The sequence below is a fragment of the Onthophagus taurus genome, chromosome 1, assembly GCF_036711975.1.
Source record: "Onthophagus taurus isolate NC chromosome 1, IU_Otau_3.0, whole genome shotgun sequence".
In the NCBI taxonomy this organism is placed as follows: Eukaryota; Metazoa; Arthropoda; class Insecta; order Coleoptera; family Scarabaeidae; genus Onthophagus; species Onthophagus taurus.
In genome coordinates, this window is record NC_091966.1 from 8,023,387 (window position 1) to 8,045,256 (window position 21,870).

At 34.7% G+C, this 21,870-nt stretch overlaps 2 protein-coding genes across 9 annotated transcripts in view; one reads left to right on the top strand and one right to left on the bottom strand.

The window, feature by feature from the left end:
• LOC111414889 (titin-like) overlaps nucleotides 1-10,931 on the top strand; it is an 86,082-nt gene extending 75,151 nt beyond the window's left edge. For 3 of the 8 annotated variants that reach the window (XM_023046356.2, XM_071196186.1, XM_071196179.1), the window contains 4 exons: nucleotides 8,633-8,710; nucleotides 9,065-9,169; nucleotides 9,786-9,840; nucleotides 9,896-10,931. In XM_023046356.2, coding sequence (XP_022902124.2) covers nucleotides 8,633-8,710; nucleotides 9,065-9,169; nucleotides 9,786-9,840; nucleotides 9,896-9,974 — 317 coding nt within the window. In that variant the 3' untranslated portion in view covers nucleotides 9,975-10,931. Of the gene's footprint in view, nucleotides 1-154; nucleotides 8,366-8,632; nucleotides 8,711-9,064; nucleotides 9,170-9,785; nucleotides 9,841-9,895 lie in introns of all 8 variants that reach the window. The other 5 variants (XM_071196177.1, XM_071196187.1, XM_071196190.1 and 2 more) reach the window with 4 other exon arrangements.
• Nucleotides 10,932-11,285: 354 nt separating this feature from the next.
• LOC111414857 (dentin sialophosphoprotein-like) lies at nucleotides 11,286-19,127 on the bottom strand. Its single transcript, XM_023046309.2, has 6 exons — nucleotides 18,839-19,127; nucleotides 18,570-18,752; nucleotides 18,416-18,505; nucleotides 17,180-18,325; nucleotides 13,818-13,961; nucleotides 11,286-13,045 (listed from the first exon to the last, which is right to left on the bottom strand). Exons 1-6 carry the CDS (start codon nucleotides 19,034-19,036, stop codon nucleotides 11,417-11,419), a joined length of 3,390 nt encoding a protein of 1,129 aa, XP_022902077.2. The 5' UTR covers nucleotides 19,037-19,127; the 3' UTR covers nucleotides 11,286-11,416.
• Between the last annotated feature and the right edge of the window lie 2,743 nt (nucleotides 19,128-21,870).

A 21,870-nucleotide genomic window follows, 5' to 3' on the forward strand; every position in this document is an offset into this window, starting at 1 on the left:
TTAACATCATGTTTAAGTTTCGAGTATGTTTCTTTCAGTTCGGTGTTTTTCATATATGGTAAGTTAACGGTTTCACGTTCTGTTTAATGTATATACCTGCCTGCGTAATACCCAATGTAACTAGCTAGAAGCTAACAATAATCCCTATTTTTAGAAGTTGTCCAATTAACAAAGAAACCTACCGAGACTGATACTAATATACCGATTGAAACTGTACCGAAACCAAAACCTAGATCTACTAAATCACCTGATGTCCAAGCCAGCTTCGAAAGAACTGATAGTACCACCCATACTCAATCAATTTCGCCTGTTAGAGATGACACATTAGACGCAGATGATTCACCCCAAACTGCTTCTGATACATACTCCGATAAAAAGAAATTCTGGGAAACGATATCCAAGGAAGGTCAACCTGAGCCAACCATTAAAAAACGCATGAGCTTACATGAAGAATCATTCACTGAAAAAATGAGTGTTGCAAAGAAACGAACATCAATTCACGAGTTACCTATGGAGCCCCCAATTCCAAAACCTAGAATCGCTTTACAAAGTTCACAAAGCATTGCTGAAGTTAGTGAAGATGATTTAGATAAATCAAGTCAACCAATTAGTGAATATAAATCTTCTTTCATTGATCCATCATTACGTATGTCCCAGAAAGATATTACAGAAACAGATCAAAAAGAAGATCAAGATCGAAAAGATGACTCTGATTCTGATCAAGACACATCAATAAATCAAAGTACGGGTTACGAAAACACAGGTTACATTTCAGATAGCGGCGATGTAGAACATTACATTTCCGATTCTGAGATAGAAGATAGAGTGCCCCAAATTAGAGACCGCCAAATGAGCGTCTTCCAACCATCAGCTAAAAAGAGCATTTATGAACGTTCAATGTCGCTACCCACAGAAGATCTATACGATCTATCAGCTAAAAACGTGCTGCTTAGAAAGCAATATTACGAGAATCAAATTAAAAAAGAAATGGTAGAGGATCAACTCATGACAGAATTAGAAGAAGAACCATCGCCTGAAAGAAAAACATTAAGCTTTGCAATAGAACAACCCTGCGGAAGTAAAACAGTTTGTAGTGAAACAATTCATGAAAGTAGTAGTGCTAAAGACATTACAAAAACATTCGACGATTCACCTAGTTTTACACACAAAAAAGAAAGTGAAATTTCAGAAGAAGTAATTGAAACGACCGAAAGAAAATCAGTGAAAGATCTAGCAAAATCATTTGAAGAAACTAGTTCCATTATATCCACTAAAATTATCACAAAACCCAAATCAGAAAAAGAAATTAAACCTATAGAAAGAGATCTTAAACACATGGAGGAATCTGTGGATGAAAGTACAACTGACGTTACCATGCAAGACTTTGAAACATCAGAGGAATTAGGCAGCAAAGAAATAGACGAATTTTCACGTAAACAACATGATTTCTCAACCAACGAATTACCTATATCATCAAAACTAAGTTTAACAAGTTTTGATTCAGAATTACAATTAAAACAAAAAGTGAAAAGCGAAGAAGTCTTAATTGATGACGTCTCAGAAATGGAAGAAAAATCGGAAGAGAGCAAAATAACATACGCAAGTGAAATAGACAGGGATAGCATCATGATGAGGGACATAGAACAACATATAGAAATACAACCACAGAGTTTAGAAGAAAAAGAAGAAATCGAAGATTCCTCCGAAATGGAACAAGAAAAATCAGATGCTAGCAGATTAACTTATGCCAGCGATATCGATAGAGATACTTACAAAGAAGAACCGATACATTCCTTAGAAGAAATTCGAGAAAGTATCAAACTCAACGGCAAAATTCCCACACATCCTTCAATAGAAGAAATGTCTAAGGATTCTGTTATTAAAGAAGATAAAGAAATAATAGCGCACAAAAGTGATTATCAACTATCAGGATCAAAAGATATTCACACAACGCACAAAGATCCTGAAGTTGGTACTCACATTCAACAATCTTCTACAGAATCCGAACAGAGCGTATTTTCCGATCGCAGCATCGACGCTGGTATAACAAACTACAAAGAAGATCAAACTTCAAAACCTAGCGATTCTATGGAAGTTCACGTAGATAAGAGCGAAATTGAAGATTCTGAAAAATTAGCGGAACTTGAAGATGCCACGGACATCGAAACAAAGTCGCTGGATTCGTTAAACGCAGTAGAGATGTCACCGAAGACGTCTTTTTATGCAGAAGAATCTATTCCAGAAATAACAGTTAGCTTATCTGGAAAGCAAAGACGAATAAGTGAAGAAAGCGATGAAGAAAAACAAGAAATATTTTTACCGGAAGAACACGTGCAAGATACCGTTTGGGAGGTATCGATTGAATCACAACCGGCCGAAGAGAAAGTAGCGGAAACAGCAAAAGAAACCATCGTGGAAAAAGATGACGATCTAAGTAGTAGTGTGCATGAAGAATCGGATTTAGGTTCTGAAATACATCAAGATCATTCAGAATCGGTTTGTTCTGATAAGTTGAAGTCCGAGAGTCACGATGAAATCGAAAAGTTAATTTTAGAAAGTTTACATCAACAAAGAATATCAGACGTAGACGCTAGAATAATCGCCAATGAACTTTTAGCCGACATAGAAGCGGAAATTCAACGACGTGACACAACTTCAGATGTTAAACCAACAATTCCAGATTTACCACAAAATGAAGTTTCCGAATATTTGAAACAGTTAGCTGAAGCGAAGGGATTAGATTCTCGCGAAGTCGAATTAGTACAATCTGTTTTGGCGAGAAAACAACGACAACTTAGCAAACTTTCAAGAGGTGATACCCAAGCATCTAGCATGGAAATAACTGATGAAGATTTAAGATATAGTGGCGGAGAGTATTCTCCGTCAGGAAGTCGTGGTAATATTTTAGAAGCTCAAATAGAACATTTAGAAGTTGAGAGATCTGTTGAAAGAAAGCTTTCCAGAGAACTTGGTTTAACGTTAGGTGATCATTTCGTACTCGGAAGGAGCGATTCACAAGATCACGAATCCGACGATGATAAATTTACCGAACACAAAACTGAAAAAGATACCAAGGTGACCGAAAAGTATCAAAAAGATAAAGAAAGAACTGAGTGGTATGCCAAAGATGAAGGTAGCATGCATGGAAAAGTTCATGAAACAGAAATAACTGACGTAGAAACTAAAATAGTTATCTCTGAATCTGAAGAAGTACAAGAAGATAAATTTAAAGCTTCTAAAAAAGAAACTACAGATGTGCAAGAAGATACGAAAAATATTTCCGGTGTCACAATAACAATTGATGAGTCTATGGGAGATGATGTTTTAAAGAGTGAAGTTCATTTAGAAGAAGAACAAACCGAGTTGTACCAAATGTCCGGATCTTACAAATCAGACGAAAAAGTCGTTGAAGAACTCGATAAAGGACAAATTGAGCAACAATCTACTACAATAAAAGAAGTAGAAGAAAAAACCAAAAGTGAAATAGAAACGATTGTAGATCAAAAAGATGAAACTAAAATAGACGATGATGTTGAATACAAAACCTCAGAAATTTCAACTCATAAAAAAATTAGTAGTAGCACTGTTGTTGTGGATTCCACTCATACCGAATCGCGAACAATTTCCACCACTGTAGAAGTTCTACCTGAAGTTTTACCCGAGGATATAGACAAAATAGTTACAGATCACAGTGTAACAACTGTTATTGAAGTCAAACGAACATCTAGCGATGAGTCGAAATCCGATGATTTCAAATCGCCGGAAGAACAAATTTCTACGAGTTCTTCTGGAAAGAGGTCCTTTGACAAAGAGAAAGCTGATGTAATTCTGCGTAAACCAAAACTACATAGTGACACAAGTAGTAGTAGTCCAATACTAAAACCGGATAGGAAATCAGGAATCGATTTTGAAGCATATTCATCATCAGGGGAGAGTTATTATCAGAGTTTCGAGCTTGACAGTGGAAAAAGTCGACCTTGCTCATCAGATGTGGAAGGTTTAGTTGCGGCTGCCTCCTCTGAATACGAAAGTGCTTTAACCGAACAAGATGTATCATCAGCACCTACTCATATGACATCTTATCACACGGCTGTTAGCAGCCTTAGTTCAAAAGAAAGCATGAAAAGCTTGGATAGTGAGAGTTCAGGTAATTTAGCTAGTATTGAAGTATCTGAAGCATCCGAAACGTTAGTACCATCAGAATGCGATCCAGGCGACATGACCGGACAAACCATTGATGACATTTCAGTGGACCGCGGATTATTTGCTAAAAGACAAAGTACTGAAGTTAGTGACTCCGAACTCATATTTCCAGATCAAGGATCCATAGATATTTCAGAAGAAGATGCTGATGTTAAAGACTCAGAAGATGTGCCATCTAGAATGAAGAGATCATGTGAAATGACTTTCCAACCGGAACCTAAAGTTTTGGTACCCGAATCTCCACAATTCGAAACTACGCAAGACGGTGATGAACGCTTTGGAACGAGTTTAGACGAAGGAAGTGTTTTAAGTGTGAGTCTTTCAAGTACGTCTAGCGCTACAGCTTTAAGAACCGTTATCGAACGATTACCTGGTGAAATCGATAGACATGAAATTGATTTAACAGCATCCGGAAGATCAGAGCAATTCGGAAATGAAGACATAACTACCCCACCGCAACATTCCATTGCTACATCAACTTATCCACAAGGCGAAGACGTACACATTGATTCTGTCACACTTACAACATCCACAGTCGCGGAAAATGGTATACAAAACGTAAGCACACAAGTTACATCTCAAGAAGAACTGAAATTAAAAGATGAACCATTCGACCCAAAAAAGAGAGGTCATCGAAGGTGTGAAAGTACTATATCTAGTAATATTCTCTCAACCATGACAGCAGAAGCTGAAAAGCGTCTTCAATCTGATTTAGCGGAAAGTGATAAATATACAAGCGGTTTGAGTATGAAAGAAGGTAGGAGTCTCGAGAAAAAGGATATCGATGAATCTGAAAAAGATGATTATTACGAAACTGAAGCGGATCAAGGATTTCATCGAGACCTACGAGAAGGTCGCTATCTTGACACTGATTATGAAAATGAAGTATTTGATTTATCACGACCTCAGTCCCAAGTTAGTAAATCAGACAGCGAAAGAGAAAGGATTACATCCACTGCGTATTCAGATTCTGAACTAGCTGAATTAGCTAAGCAATCATCGGAGCCGATTAGTGACCCAGTTGAAAGACCGTCTACACCTGAACCATGCGACGAATGTGAAATTAAAGATGATACTCCTGAATTTAGTTCAGAAGCACAAGCAAGTGTTGGCGAATTAGAACAAGAATACAGTTCGGCAATTGCGCGAGCTCAAGAAATTGTTGAAATTAAGAAACAAATTCTAATGGAGGTTTCTTCCGATAAACCTGTTTACAAAGAAATTTTTGATAAAAGAGATTCCCAAACCGGTAAACTAAGCAGTACATCTAGCGAAAAATCCAGCTTTGAAGAAGCCGAAGCTGAAGCAGCTTTTAGCATGGTTGCTCACATCTCACCAGCTCACAAAATAAAACAAATCTGTCCTATTTTAGAGGACGAAGACGCCGAGAAGCATGAATTAGAAACACGAGAGAAAGCTCAAAAAGAATTTGAAAAGAAAAGACAACAAATTCGAGATGTTAGTCCTGCTTCTATACCTGATATTACAGTTACTCAACACATGGCACCTTTAGTTGATCGCGGTTTTCATTATCCTGATTTAGAAAGAGAGGAGGCTGAGTCTAAAGAAATTGCCGCTCGAGAACAAGAAAAATTAATCAAGAAAGTTGATGATGAGACCGAAAAAGAAACTGAAGGAGATTTAGGTCAAGTTACAAAGAAATCTTTTGAATACAAAGATGAAATTGTAAAACAAGAAGTTGAAAAACAAGAAATTGTAAAACAAGAAGTTGAAAAACAAGAAATTGTAAAACAAGAAATTATAAAGCAAGAAATTGCAAAACAAGAAATTATAAAGCAAGATGTTGTAAAAGAAGATGTAATCCAAGATGTTGCAAAACAAGATGTTAAACAAGATATTGTTAAGGAAGAAATTACAAAACCAGAAGAACCCGTTGTACAATTAGCAGAGGCGGCAAGTTATGCCGTCCCTCCATCACCCCCGGAGTCCCCAAATAGCGACTCTTTCGAAATGTTAGAAAAACCAGACCTCATAGATGATTTTGTTGTTATAGAAGAAGTTGCTAAAGAAGCTCAAGAGATGGATACTGAAGGCAAAAGTATGAAAATCACGTCGAAAAAAGTAATTAAAAAAAGTGATAAGGAAATCGAGGAATATCTTGTAAAATCAGCTCCATCTCCAGTTACAAAAATGACAGATATTAAATATTACCCTGATGGATCTTCTAGTGAAGAACTCGGTTTCGATTTTGAGGAAAGTCCGCCACAGCCAGGCGATAAAGCTGCTGGTACAACAGGAAAAAGTCCGAGAGATTATGTATATGAATATGACCAAGAATTAGAGGCAAATAAGAAATGGATAGAGCAACAATTTCAAGGTAATCACGCAGCGATGTTGGCAGCTGGATATGGATACGAAATGGAATTTGAACGTGGACCTTTAGAAGATATAAAAGAAGAAGACGCCAACGATATCGATTCATCGCGTATAGGTAGTTTAAGTTCTCAAAAAGAATTTGGAACTAGCAGTGTTAAAGATTCATACTCATCAACCCCTGAATACGACGTTCTTGCGGGAAGAAAATATTTCACACGATCTGGAGAACACGATGATGTGTCCATGTCCAGTTTGCAAGAATTTGAAAACTTAGAACGAGCTATGTCACTAGAAAATAGAAGATGTATTGTTGGATCACAAGATTCGTCCAGTAACGGAAGCTATAAAAATAGATTTAACAATGCTGGACGAAGTGGTCAAGGAGACGATGTCTCCGTAAGTTCCTTAAAAGAATTTGAAGGATTGGAAATGGCTTGCGCCGCTGCTCATCGAATTGAAATTAAAGCTAAAGAAGAAGAAGCAATGCTTGCTCAAATTGATGAAGGTCCCGAAAGTGTTGCCTCTGAAACTGAGAGCTGTGAAACTATGTCTGGAACCGATAAAAAATTAATACCGGAATCAGACGATGAAGACTACGAAAAAAGACTGTTTGAAATAGACGAAATTATTAGACAGGCTCAAACCAACGTCGAAAGGTTTATTGAAGTCGAAAAAACAGAGTCACTTGGTCGCGGTGACTCCTTTGAAGAAGTCGCCAAAGTTCCTGACTTAGATTTAGATACACCAATAGTTAGAGGGAGTAGTAAAAGTGAATGGTCTCCTACCGGTGACCCAATGATGGCTTCAACAGATTCACTTGATCTTAAAGCCGACAAACCCGCTCATCACGACAGTACGGATAGTTTGGATCAAAAAACCGCCGCTGCCGATATAATGACGGCTAGCACAGATTCAATTGAATTTCAGGCACAAAAATCAGCCAGAGATAATATAATGAGCGATAGTATTGAGATAAGAGAAGGCGATAAGAGTTACATGATAACAAGTGATTCATTAGAAATGATGGCCAGTACAAAACCGAGTTTGATGACCTCTGATTCGATAGATGAAGATGGGTCACGAATAGGAGGATTCGATCAAAGTAGTTCAAGTACCGGTAAAGATTTTAGTTCTTCTGTAAAAGAAGACATGGGTGATTTCGCCGAAACGAAACCACAACATCTAATTGAAAGTACAGATAGTATAGCGTCTACTTCAACCGCAACGCATGCTACATATCAATACGAAAGTGACTCCGTTTATTCAGGTAGCTTTACTAGTGGAGGATCTAATACAATGGTATCTTCTACTGATACTATTGATCCCACAGGTCAACAACAAGTCGATATAGCTGCAGCTGTTAGAAAAGTTTGGTTTGTGGAAGATGCTGGAACATCAAGTATGTACTCCACCGAATACACGCAAGATTCTAAACCGTACGTTACTGAAGTGATAGAGCCTTGCGAAGAAGACGGTTATTCACATACAATTCATCGACGTGTTGAGTTACCACCGGACATAAAGAAAGTTACATTCACCGGTCCAGATGTTGATAGGCAATTACAACAATTTCTCGACGATTTTGGGGAAGGAGAAGAGGTTGATGAGACTGAAGACATCGACGCAGACGGAAACGTTCATGTTAAAAGAGTAATTCGAAAGAGATATATAATTAAAAGTGATGAAAAAGAACCGGAAGGTGTTGTGAAGAGAACATATACAGATGAAAAAGGATCAAAAACGATTTACACCCAACAGTTTGATATTCACCGTGCGCAAGATTCCTCAACATCGTTTTTCTCATCAGTCCCCGGAACCAGAACAGGTTGGTTGTTGAATTTCCTTCAATGCAACTACGCTATATACTATAAATAAAAAAGGATTTAAATATATAAGTTCAGTTATTTTAAGATTATGTATAGCACGTGATTTCCGTTTCAATTTCATTTTTATTCGGTAAGTTTTCTGTTTGCATGTTTTTTTCAAATGATTTTATTTTTCTTATGCATGAATCTGCCTTAACATTTACCAATAACTTCTTATTCTGCTAAAATTAAAGTAAACTTTGAAAGTAACATTTATTTCTGTGTAGGTGAATCTGCAGAACCGAAAGAGGATCAAACAACAACACAACATACCGTAACAACGAGTACTACAACAGTTACAACAGGTGAGGAAATAAAATTAAATTAAACAGTTTAGACACAAGTACTTATGGATTCAAGTATACCAAAATCTTGGAATATTAAGTAGAAGAAAATTATCACCAAATCACGTTAATCAATCACGTCATGAAACGTAATGCATAATAACCCCATTATTATTGTTATATTAGCCCCCTTAGCACCTACAATATTTATTAATAACACATCCTTCCAATATTTTGGCCACATAATTGTACAGTTTCGTAATTGTACTAAACTAACACCACCAACAAAACACAAACTAACACATTCAACAAACACAAAAGATGAAAACATTTTAAATTCAACGATTTGGTTGATGGACCTTATATATTTCTCAGCACAAGGGGCTCGTAGGCGTCCTCTACGCTATGAGATCAGTATTGATGATCAAACTGAAGTGGATCCTAGAGAACACGACTGGAGATTTAATTTACCTCAACATGGTAGATAGCACATCACATATAATTCATGTTTTTCCTCCTCACTTACCCGAAAGTCAACACCTACCTGCGCTTGTTACAATTTGTGGAATAACCGAGGCGTTAATTTTTATTTGCATAACCGTAGTTTCAAATTTCTCTTCCATCTCTGTAAAAAATCAAATTTTAATCACCTTGATGAAGATATTGTAGGAATTTGAATTTCCTCTGTTTTAACTTCTTATTTGTTGGTCAATACTTAACTGTCTATATTAAAATATTCTTTTAAAGATTTGCCAAAATATTATATGCGTTATATTAAATTAGAACTAAATTTTTTGTTTGCATGTTTTATGTGTTCATTAACATTTATAAATACAAACATTCAAGATGTTCTAACACTTATAACACTAATAAATGGGTTGGGTTAACACATTTTACAGAAAATATTTCCTCAATATGTGTTGTATTTAGCACTAAACACACTGTATGTCACATGACCACTCATTATCGAAATATTCTCTTTATGTTATCATTAAACCCTATTTTTCGTATTTATTCATTATTGAAATTTTATGAGCACATATTGCATGATATCCCTATAATGTATAAATCAACTAATTTGATTTTAAAATTACAGTTGAAACTGAAGAACCCACAACTAAAGACCATCAACAACAAAGTCAAGCTGAAAGGTAAAAAATGAAATCTTTAAAAATGTGAAATCGATAACTTTTTTTTGTGTTTTAGACCCATTCAAGATCAACATATGCTTTCTGATGAGATGAAACGTCTTCTTCAAGAATTAGAGGAAGAAAGCAAAAAGTAAATTATTAATATAAATACTCCCAAATATTACTTATAAGTAAATGTCTAAAAAGAACCATATATCGACGAAAATTTCCGTACGTGACAAACTATTATCGCTTGTGGCTCAAAACGTGAACGCAAAGCTTAAAACGATCTTTGAAAAAAAAAAACACCCGCTTTCCTTCACCTATACATCCAAAAAGAGTCCATATTTAAGCACATATTATACGGTTAATATAGTGTCCAATATACAAGAACAAAATGATATTCTTTATGCTTTTTACGAGAATAAAAAAAGCGGTATTTTATTTATTATACTGTAGCGACGTGAACTCTATGAACAAAACGTTAGAAATATTAAAAAATCGTGTTACCCAACACAAAAGTGTACACCACAACTTTTATTCTAACACGGGATAAGAATCGTTAATCCACTTGTTACAATCAAAGTTGTGGTTTTTAAACCAAACAACAGATTTTAGCGTGGGTACTTAAAAGTAGTCGTAAATTAATGTAGAATGACTAAGCGCGATGATTTGCCGAAACGATCGATATTAAAAAAAAATTTGTATAGCGAAGAATATTGTTTCTTTTTCAATGTATGATTTTCTAATACTGTATTTATTACTCATAATCAAGATTCGTTTTGGTAAATCATCAAAACAAAAAGGGAGATTAAAAAAGAAGTGTATAAAGGGACGACTTTGTTTGGTATAAATTTTAAATAATTATTAGTGTTTACCTATAATAAGCTTAAAATGAAACCTTAACGACTTTCCGACAAAACTTTCGATTAATATTAGTGGTCACCGGATAATGGGTTTGTGGCTAATCCCATTTATAAATTGTGAAAATAACTTGGAAATTCGATTAGGTTTTAGCGTATATTATTATTTCGTTCTTAACTTAATGTGAATTATATTAATATTCTATCATGTGTATCAAATTATATTCAAAAATAAAGCTTTCAATATTTTCTTTGATTTTTATTATTAATTACAAATTAACTTGAATGAATCTATACTTGAGATATAAGGTAATTCCAAAGATACTAGAACATAAGTTACAAAACGCATTCAAAGTATTCTTACGTAATCATGCTATAACAAAAGAATTATAATAGACTGGTTTAATTAAGTTTTGACCGAAAGTATTAAATCCACTCTCAGCACAAAAAGTAGTCAACAATTATAAAAGAAAATATAACGAGAATACTTACACTTTATAAAAGAACACATTCATATTTTTACCATATACATAAACAACTATCTTTAATGTTACAATTAGGCACATTTTTTGTGGGTTAAAAAAGGGAATAAAAAATTGTATATAAATAATACATAATGATTTTATTAAAAACCTTGAACAGTATAAATTGAAGGGAATAATTAGACAACTTATAAAAAAAATGTAATAACAGAACGCATTAAAATTAATCATTAATAATTGTAAAATGTTCTTTCACTTTTTATTTCTAAACTTCATTAATAAATCAAACCTTCGGTTGCTCCTCATACCTTTCAATACTTCTCTTTTTTGTTCAACATCTTCAGTCTGCACAACCCTACTTTTATTGGCAGCCATTTTAAGCGCTTCCTTGTCCAATCGTGTTTTTACCTTTTTCTTTGGGGAATTAGAAGCTTTTGTAGTGTCCTCATTAACAACTCCCACTGTTTTTTGATGTTTCATATTCTCTTTTACTACTCCACCCATAGCTGAACTTGTGGAAGGCTGTTGCCCAACATTATTAACATTTAAATCATTTTCTTTTCTTATTTGTCTTGGTATTTGGGTCACTTTCTTTGGGACCTGTTTATTTAGCACATTCTTTGAATTTTTCGAGGCAACGACGTTCACAAGAACTTTTTTAGAACAATTAGTTTTGGTTTGGGATGATGATGATGTTGATGGAAATAGTTTTAATGGTACCAGTTTAGTAATTGGACTTTTTGGTGACTTAACCAACACCATTTTCTTTTCCGATTTTGGTGACACTCGTTTAGGCGTTTTAGTTACTTGTGGAGACACTCTCTTTGGTGTTTTGACCGCTTTTGGAGATACTCTTTTTGGTGTTTTAACCGCTTTTGGAGATACTCTTTTTGGTGTTTTAACCGTTTTTGGAGATACTCTTTTTGGTGTTTTTTCACTTTTTACTACCACACCATCTGCGGATTTTTTCTGTGGAGTCAGATTCATAAATGTTTTTCCTTGTGTTTTATTAACTCTTGGTGATTTACAAGGAAGTTTATTTTCTGTTTTTGGTGTATCTATACTGGGCGTTTCAGAAATATACTTTGGCTTTCCTGGTGTTTTAGCAAAAACTTTTGGTGGTTTTACATTTTCCTCAAATGGCGATGAATAAGTTACACGTTTCTTTTGTGGGTGATTTTTTTCATCTGTATCATATTCAAATGCGTCTGATCGAATCAATTTTTTATTATTCATTTTGGTTTTTTCAGATTTTATAGTTGAATCATTCCAGTAACTACACCCGGCTTGCGGCGTAAAACTAAGTTGTTTACAAGCAACAGCAGTTGAAGGTTTTGGAGTAGCTGATTTTCTTGCACCAAGTGATTTTCCTGTAGATAATAAATGCTGCGATCTTTCTTGTTTTCGTTGGACATAATCCACTAAACTTTCGCTACGATCCAACTGTTGTTGATGAATTTTCGAAAAGTTCGGCATTTTAGTTGGCTTAATTTTTGATGAAATAGTTCCGTTAAATGTAACATTTTTTTTACTTTCGTTTAACACACCTTTCACCAATTGTTTAGAAATGTGCGATTTCTTATCTTTTAATTTTCCCTTAGCTTTCAATGTAGTAGATAATTTTTCTAATGGTACCTGTTTATTTCGTTTTGCAATTCTTTGTCCGATTGATGACCTTTTCAGACTTCTTTGTTCGTTATCTTCCAAACTTTTTAAAGCACCTAAATCGATAACGCTACTTTCTAAATTGTAGGTTTCTCGTTTTTCATCTTTTGGCGGTGCAATATCAGCACCACAAAATGTATGGCTTTTAGGGTCAGTCCATATTTCATTCTTTTCAAATTTGAATTCCTTTAATGCAGCTGCAATAGGATTCTCACTCTACAAAATAAATAAAGTATTATTACCTTATTTGTAATGTATATGAATGAAATAATAAAAAGGGGGTGACAAAAAGAGACAAGATTAGGAATGATGACATCAGGAAAGAGTTAAATATTGAAGCTCTGGATGATTTTATGGAAAAGAGGCAGTTCAGTTGGTGGGGACATCTAGAAAGAATGCAGAATACTAGACAGGTGAAACGAGTGTGGTTGGCAAAAAAGTAGGGGAAAGAGAAGAAGATCGCGAGACACTTGGAATACTTAGATAACAAGATAATCACCAAAAGAGGAAAACTATACAGAAAGCTAAAGTTTAGCAACAAAATGTGGGCAAAATTTGTAAGATTGTCACAAAACATTAAAATGTAAAAAAGAGATAGGGCCATACGCACACACTCAAGGATAAACATTCGTTATTATACAGGCTGTTTAGAAATTGACGGATACACGTGAAATGTTGTACCATGCTTCATACGTCTGCATGAGGTTCTCAAAGTTAGGGTAATTTGTCCACAAATAATCATTAATATCGGTTAATTAATAAGCTGCTAAATAAATTTAGAATAAAAAGAATTTTGAAGACTAGTTTTTTTGGTAGTTATTTTCTTTAACTTTAAAGTTCGTTTTTAACATTTTTTCATTATCATATCTTCATGAAAAGACATTTGGCAACATAGTAGAACAACATTTTAACATTGAGTAATTTCTAAACACCTGTATTTATATATATATATATATATATATAAAGTGTAAAATATATTTTTACTCACTGTAAATGTTTCATTAAGTGCAGATATTTCGTCTATCTCATGCATACTCTCCCCAGATTGTTTTTGAATTTTGCTGCTATTTTGAACGATCGAATTTGTGCGCCTTCCTTTCTTAATTTCAGTGCTAGTTGATCCAGGTTTTAACTAATACAATAACATAGAAAGTAAATATTAGTTACTTTTATAACATTAACTTGGTTTGCAGAATTGAGCGTTAACACAATAGACTCTATTTTATGTTTTTTTTCACTTTACGGGGGCTCCGGTCTAGAGAGTCAAAAAAAATCAAATCAACCAAATGTGACGGAGACTTTGGATTATCGGGAGCGGTTTCTCCGAGCAGTTCCGGGACTTTTTTCCTGAAACATGGCAAACAACACGTTGCATGTTTCACCGGGAGCAATAGTTTTACAAATTTTACAGAAACGAAAAACTTTCTCCAACCATCTGGGCAGCGAATCCTTTTGGGTTAGACGGAAAACAAAAAACATACGGGTACAAATCGTATGTGTGCTAACATTAAACAGTATTATTTATGGGAAAATCTAAAAGTTGATATAACAAAATTCGTAAAAAAGTGCGAAAAATGCCAACGTTGTAAACATTCGATACCTCATAAAGTATATTTAGATTTAAAAAAGTTTATTTAGATTTGATAGGTTCGTTAAATCAGGATGATGATGATAATAACCGGAATATATTAACAATTCAATGTGAACTCAAAAAATTTGTATGGATGAAAGTGTAACTCATCATGAAGAATTGATGACAACCATAGGACAGTATGTTTTCAAGCTGAGCGCCTAGAAGCTCGAACTGCGTAGATGTTTGCAGGTGTTATAATGGTCCGTGCTGCTACTGATCTCTTGCAGAAAACATTTCCAACTGCCCTAAAAGCTTCCACCCACTACAAGATGAATCTATGGGCAGCAACAACCGCTCGAGTGAGAATATTGTACCATGAACAGAACACCCACTGCATCGCGACAATTGATTGGTTTCGTGAAAAAAATAGGTTTCTACTACAAACGCGTGTTGCTCTCTCACCCAAATGATTTTGACAACTAACGATGTTAGAAAACAAATTTTCATTTAGCTGTGTTAACTGCAATGAACAGACAAAGTTTTATGGCTTGGCTATCCAAAGATATTCCGAATATGTGCAGGGTGGGGCAGAAAAACCTATCCGATTTCAAAACGTTATAAAATTTAAACCACTCAACTTGACAAAAATTTTTTTTTATTAACATATCGCAAATTTTATGCCATTTTCAAATTTAATAGTTCCTGTGCAACAACCATTTTGTAGGGATGCATTTTGAGGTCCCGGTGCAAAATTCGCCGAATACTGCGGTTGGAAATCGCCAAAGCGAGCGAATGTTTTCGCGCCGAACGACGCGGGGAATGTTCAATCGCGGCTCGCACATTGGCCACGTTTTCAGGTCCTGTTGCTGTCCTGGGACGTCCAGGCGACTTCTTTTTCAATGCTGATCCCGTCTGTCGAAAATTTGACACCCACACTTTAATCGTAGCGTGATGTGGAACAGGATCATGACGCCCGAGTCCGAAATGAATTCGAAATGCACGTTGTGTAGAAATTATCGAACCGCCGTTTTCGATAATCCGCTCAATAACAAAAGCGCGATGTTCACCAGACCAAGGCATGTTGACTACTGACAAATGGCGTAAAACCGGCCTTCTAACGGTTTTTACCCCACTACTCTACCTGTTCCCTCTTCTGAGAAAAAGGGATTTGAAATCGGATAGGTTTTTCTGCCCCACCCTGTATCTATAGTCTATAGATTAACTGTAAATATTTGTATTTCAAAGTTTCCACAACATAGATGTTATAAAAACTTCAATCGCGTTTTTCTCGAAACAACAGTTTGGCAATTGGTAACCACAATACTTCAAAATTTACCGGCTCAATTCTACTCAAACTTTGTTCACATATTAATCGCATACACAGCTTTCGTCTGAACTAGAATCAAATCAAAATATTCGTTGGTTCATTTGAGAACCACATTGATACCAGAATAATGATTATAAAAATAATAACTAAAATAATTATTATAGATGGCAATTATCAACTCTCCCACTGTTTTTCCACAATGTTACGTTTTTTTGAATTTATGTATATTATAAAAACAAATTAAAATTCATGATGTTAACAATTTCAACTTATGAAACTAAATCTTTTAATATCTCGAAAATGGTCCATTATCGGACACTGTTGCAGTATTGTATATTTTGATTATAATTGTAGAATATAAAAAAATATTAAAAAAAAATTTTAAATGTAGTAGTTCTAAATGTTTCGTCGTTGTTTTTTGCTTAAAATTGTAATTGTTCTTTTAGATTTATATTAAAATCCAGATGATGGACCTATAACGGCTCGAAACGTCGATTCAACATGTTTGGTTAAACATACTTTACAATTACAACAAGGATTGTGTTATTTCCTTGCGAAATTATCCTTACAAAAATCAAAATATTCATTTTTAGGAATTTTACAACCCTTTAACATATTAAAAATACTCAAATAAAAGAAAAACAATTTTCAAATTAGCACCATTTTCTTTCTATCTACTTTTATTTGTTTATTCTAGTTCAGATGATAGCTTGAGATGTATGTTTTTAGAATCTCATAAGATATGAGTCTCGCTTTACCATTTCTTTTAAAATACAGAGTTATTCCACATTCAGTGGAAAAAGTGTTGAAATCCATCCAGCCATTTTCGAAATAACAGCATTCTCTTAAACCGCGAGAATTCGCGAAACTATACAAAATATGAAAAAAATAAAATATGCCTCGCATTCAGAAGATATTAGGCTATCACCTGTTGAAATACCAAATTCTTTCGTCTCACATTTTTTGATAAAAACGTTCATAAAGTGACGGTAATTTAAGGCAACTAAAAAATCGGGTGTTTTTTTATGATTAACTCGCTATAAAAAAAGAACTAAGGAGCCAAAAATTTTTAAATTCACGTTAATATAATAGAAATGATCAGTGATTATAACAAAGTTTACTGCAAATTTTTTCATTGAACAGTTGTCGTGATATTCATCCCTGAAGTACATATATGTATGCGTAAATTTGCTGGATATCCGCGCGCCTAACGGAGGGTTAAGAATCGAAACATATTCCTCAAACTTCATTTTCCTAGTGTTTATGGTTTTTGAGAAAAAAGAATTAAACCACAATTTTCCGCCATTTTTGGAGGAGTGTAGCTCCTTAGGGGAGTTGAAGTAACTCCCCTAAAGAATCACCCCTTGAAGTTTGTTGCAGTCATTCAGATACACCCTGTAGAAGATACCCCTAGACCGGGATGCCCCCCTTAAACAAACCTATTACCTACCTTTAAAATAGGGGTATTTTTTAATGTGATATCTTTAGTGCTATCATCTGATAAACTAATAATTGATAGTTCTGAGTTTAGAAGGATTACAGAGCCATCACGTTTTTGCTTGATGGTACTATCGTCAGATGAACTAGAATCCATGTTGTCAGAATTATTTGCAATACATTCTGAGATTATGTTGTTTGTAGAATGTGTGATTTTATTAGATTTCCTATCCATTTCTCTGGAAGAGTTTTTTGTTTTATCATAGATTGGAGATTTATCTTGTTTGGTATGGATTGATTGTTTGTTATCTTCAATTAATATAGAAGAAACTTTATTGTCTGCAATAATACTATTGTCGGATGTATCAGAATCACTTTCAGAGTTATCATATTTTTTATCAAACGTTTCATTTGTTTCTTTGTCAACAGCACTATTTGAATCCTCATTTTCAGATTCACTATCTGAATCAGCAAATTTATCTGAAACATATTTTATGGGACTTCTAGCTTTCAAATAATTTTGATCTAAATTTGTAGCTTTATTAGCAAATAAATCTTTATCCATATCCCTTTGTTTAATTGTAGAGTTAGTCATGTTCCTAGTTTGTCTACGCAAACTCTTATTGGTAACCATTTCTTCATTATCAAATTCAACGTTTTCCTTAGGCGTCAACTTATGCTGACTCAAAGATTTATTTTGAATTTTACTTTGTTGAGTTTTAATGTTACTAGAGACGATGGCGTAATTTTCATTATCGCATTCGTCTTCTGTTGAAGAGTTTTGGGCCATATCTGGGATCGGAGATGGCTTTTGAAGTCTACTTTGACGATTTATATTAATAAAAGATTTAGCCCTTTCATTTTGCTTCTTTTTACTTGAATTTTGTGAATCTTGTAATGGTTCAGATGAAGAGGTCGAGGACTCATCAATTTTCAATGAATGATTTTTACCATTAGAAGAAGTAAAATCACCTTTATGTTTATCTTTTGATGTGCTACTTAATTTTGGTGTTGTAGAAGATTCCCTGTTTTTCTTTTTGAGAGTATCTGTTCGAAATGTTAATCGAGGTCCATTATTTTCGACAATCATCATAGGCTCATCAGGGCTTTGAAGGTGTACTCTTTCTAATGAGGAGTTAAGTTTTGATCCTCTTGTAGCCTATAATTCAGAAAAGAAAGAAATGGAAGTTATTGAGGTGATAAATTTAAAGTTTAATTTTGTTCTTGTGAATGAAGAAAGTTTAATTACCTTTTTTAGATGTTTTGATACACTTTTAATGACTTCAGGCATTGGAGTATCTCCTCTTTCTGAAGAGTTTAGTTTTGATTCATTTTCAACCTATAGTTTAATAAAAACGAAATAGAACATGTTGGAAATAAAGGAGAATAACACAATCACACACCTTCTTTGTATTTTTCGAAACACTTTTAATAATATCTCCTATTTGAGTGTTTTTATAAGAACAATCATCAGTGTCATCATCAGAAGTTAGAGGATTAACCAAAGTGTCAGATTTCTCAGAAGAAAAAGGCTCTTCTGTAGCTTCAGAGAAAATGTTGCCTTGGCTGGAAGATTGACTGGAAGACTGGAATTAAAAATGACTATAAAAATCCAGTGACAACTCTTTTAAATTACAGGCTTTAATAACTAAAATCTAAGCACTTTATTTACCTTTATAGCAACACTCCATCCTTCATCCATCTTTGGCGATTTCGATTTCTTTGAAGCCAAGTTTTTTTTCTTACGTCTGAGACGTTTAGGTTTTCGTAAAACTTTGGCTTTCTTCTTACCTCGTTCATCACTACTTGAGAGATCTGTACTTTTAAAAGTTTCACTGTCAGATCTAGCTTGAACAGTAAATTCATCCATGTTACATATATCTCGTACAACACAATTATTCTGCGAAATAAGATTTCTTCAACTGCCTTAACACCTTGAAAACCGGATAACGAAGTTTTCAAATCCAGCTGTAAAGGATAGCAAATACGAACGTACCAATTAGAACCGGTTATAAGACAGAGATGACGTTTGTCAGGAACGCCAACTTAACAAGGATAGGCAACCTAAGAATGTAAAATGTTACTATATCGATATGTTTATATTTTAATGTTTTTAATTTAAGTTTTTTTGATGTATCCTTAAACAAATATAACACAAATTCTTACATTTATGTATATAGTTAATAAATTATACACACATAAATAACCAAAACTCAAAACTCCATCACATTGAAAAGAGGTGCTAACACTCACAGCTCTATAAGAATGTTAAATCAGCAAAGCTCCTCTTTATGTTTATTTTATGTTTTGCGGAATGTGTGAAAAGCGAGGATATACAATGGCCGCAAAGAGATCAAAACAATAACCATTAGGTGTTGAACATAAAAAAAGGGAGGATAAGCAACAATCTTCAATTAGTAAGTGTTTGTCCCACATTGATTACTAAAACATCAATCCCATGAAATAAGTGATACCACAGTTCAGTAAGGTTTGGTGGAATGACGATAGGTATTTTTCATTTTACCCACATTTTGTACTTGTCAAAGCACCAAAGGTCAAATAAAATATGAATCTGAAATTTTGCATAAATTTTATTCAAATGTTAATAAACAATAATATACAATCAATGTTCGAAGTATCCACTCTTCGTCTTCACACAAGTCAGAAGACGCTTGGAGAAAGCAGTCTCTGTGCCAGAGAGGTACTCGACGTCGAGATCTTCCCATGCCTTCTGAAGGGCGCGTTTCAGACTGTTGAGATTACTGTGGGGACTTTACACAAGCGTTACTCTCAAGGACCGACCACACGAAAAAGTCGTGGGAGTCCAAATCAAGCGAGTAGACGGCCACTTCGTGGAAGTGATCATGGAAAATTAGTCTGGCACCATTGTTGAACTACCTTAGCTTCGTGCGTGGGCGCTGAGTCCTGTTAGAATATCCGTTGTAGTGAGCCTGCCTCCAAGGAAGCATTTGCTTCATCATAATCTCATCAAAGTAGTTCTGGGACTTGATCTTTACCCCCTGATCTACACTTCCTGGTCGAAGGCACTCCTGGCCAAACCTGAATGACATGACCTTTACGAGAAACGTAACGATCAGTGTCGTATTCAAGGGAGGGCAAAAGGGGCAATTGCACAAGCTATATTAAAACAACTATATCCGACAGTCGTGTATGTTCACTGCGTTTCCCATTCTTTAAATCCGGCTATTTCAGACGCCAGTACTGTGCAGCCTATTAGAAACTGTATGGATATAATAAAAAATGCATACAATTTTTTTTAATACACCAAAGCGACAAATTGTCTTAACCGAAAAAATCAATGAGTTAAATTCCACATAAAGACGAGACAAATTGAAACAACTGTGTCCCACGCGATGGATTCAACGACAAGATTCCATTGTTGTAATGAAAGAACTGTTAGAGTCCGTAGTATCTGCTCTAGAAGACACATCAACTTGGAAAGATCGCGAATCGTCACCTGGGGCAACATTGTTGCAAAATTCTTCCGAATTTATGTTGTCTCTTTTAGTTATGGAAGTCGTTTTTGCATACACACTACCCTTGTCAAAATTACTTCAAGTGATAAATACCGACTTGTTTCAAGCAGTTTCCCTTGCAGAAAATTACATTGAAGAACTAAAAAAATCTGCGAAACAATGTTGAAACATCTTTTAACGATATATTTCTGGAAGGAAACCAGTTGATGTGGAATATACAACAATTATTGTATTTGGAGTACAATTGAAAAGACCAAGACTTGTATTTAGACAAAGATTTAGAGCGAATTTTGAAACAGAAACTACAGAAGAATATTACAAAATATCAGTTTTCATTCTATTCTTAAGGGGGGTACACACCTTCCGTTTATCTGTGCAGTTTACAACGTGTGACGTCATGTCTGAGCGACAAACTGTGCAGTTTAGGACGGTTTTCACGTAGATGAAATGTCTGTGCCGTTCGGATCGTCTTTTGCACTGATAACTGCGTAGTTTATTTACTTCGTCGTATAGATTGTTTAGTCGCCATCCTATTTTTACAATCACCATGACTACGGTCTTCAAAAAAGATTCGCTTTTAGCATTTAGCATTCTTTATATTTATATATAGTTAAGTTATAGTTATAGTAATAAAGTATGGTTCTTCTTTTCGGAATATATTTTATTCAGTCACTCCTATAGTCTTAACAGATAAAGTAAGCTTACCAGGATAAAATTTTTCAGCGCTTTCCGTATTGCCACGCATGTTTCTATTATTATCTCTCCAAAAGCCTGAGGAGATATTCTCATTGCGAATGACAAATCTTGAAAACTTCTCCCAGGTGCTAGAAACCGAAGTGTAGCAATCATCCTCACATGCGCTTGTATTGCTTCCCTCAAGACTGTGTCCTTTTTTTCAATAAAAGCAGCAACTTTGCCCAATAAATTTTGAAATGCATTTTCGTCCATCCTTAGGTAATTTTTGTAATCGTTAATTTCCCCACCTTTTTGTAACTCAATCAGTAAGTGGTAATCACTGGGTAAAACGCTTCATTGCAGATACTAAGGTTTGCATCAACGTACACAGCGTTTTTTCCTTTTTTTCTTCTTCTAGCAACATTGCTGCAATTATGCAACAAACTGCGGCTCCTCTTTTTCTGTCACCCATTGAACTTGAATTATTTTAGAACACACGTAGAACCAAACCTGTCGAAAGTAACGGGAGAAG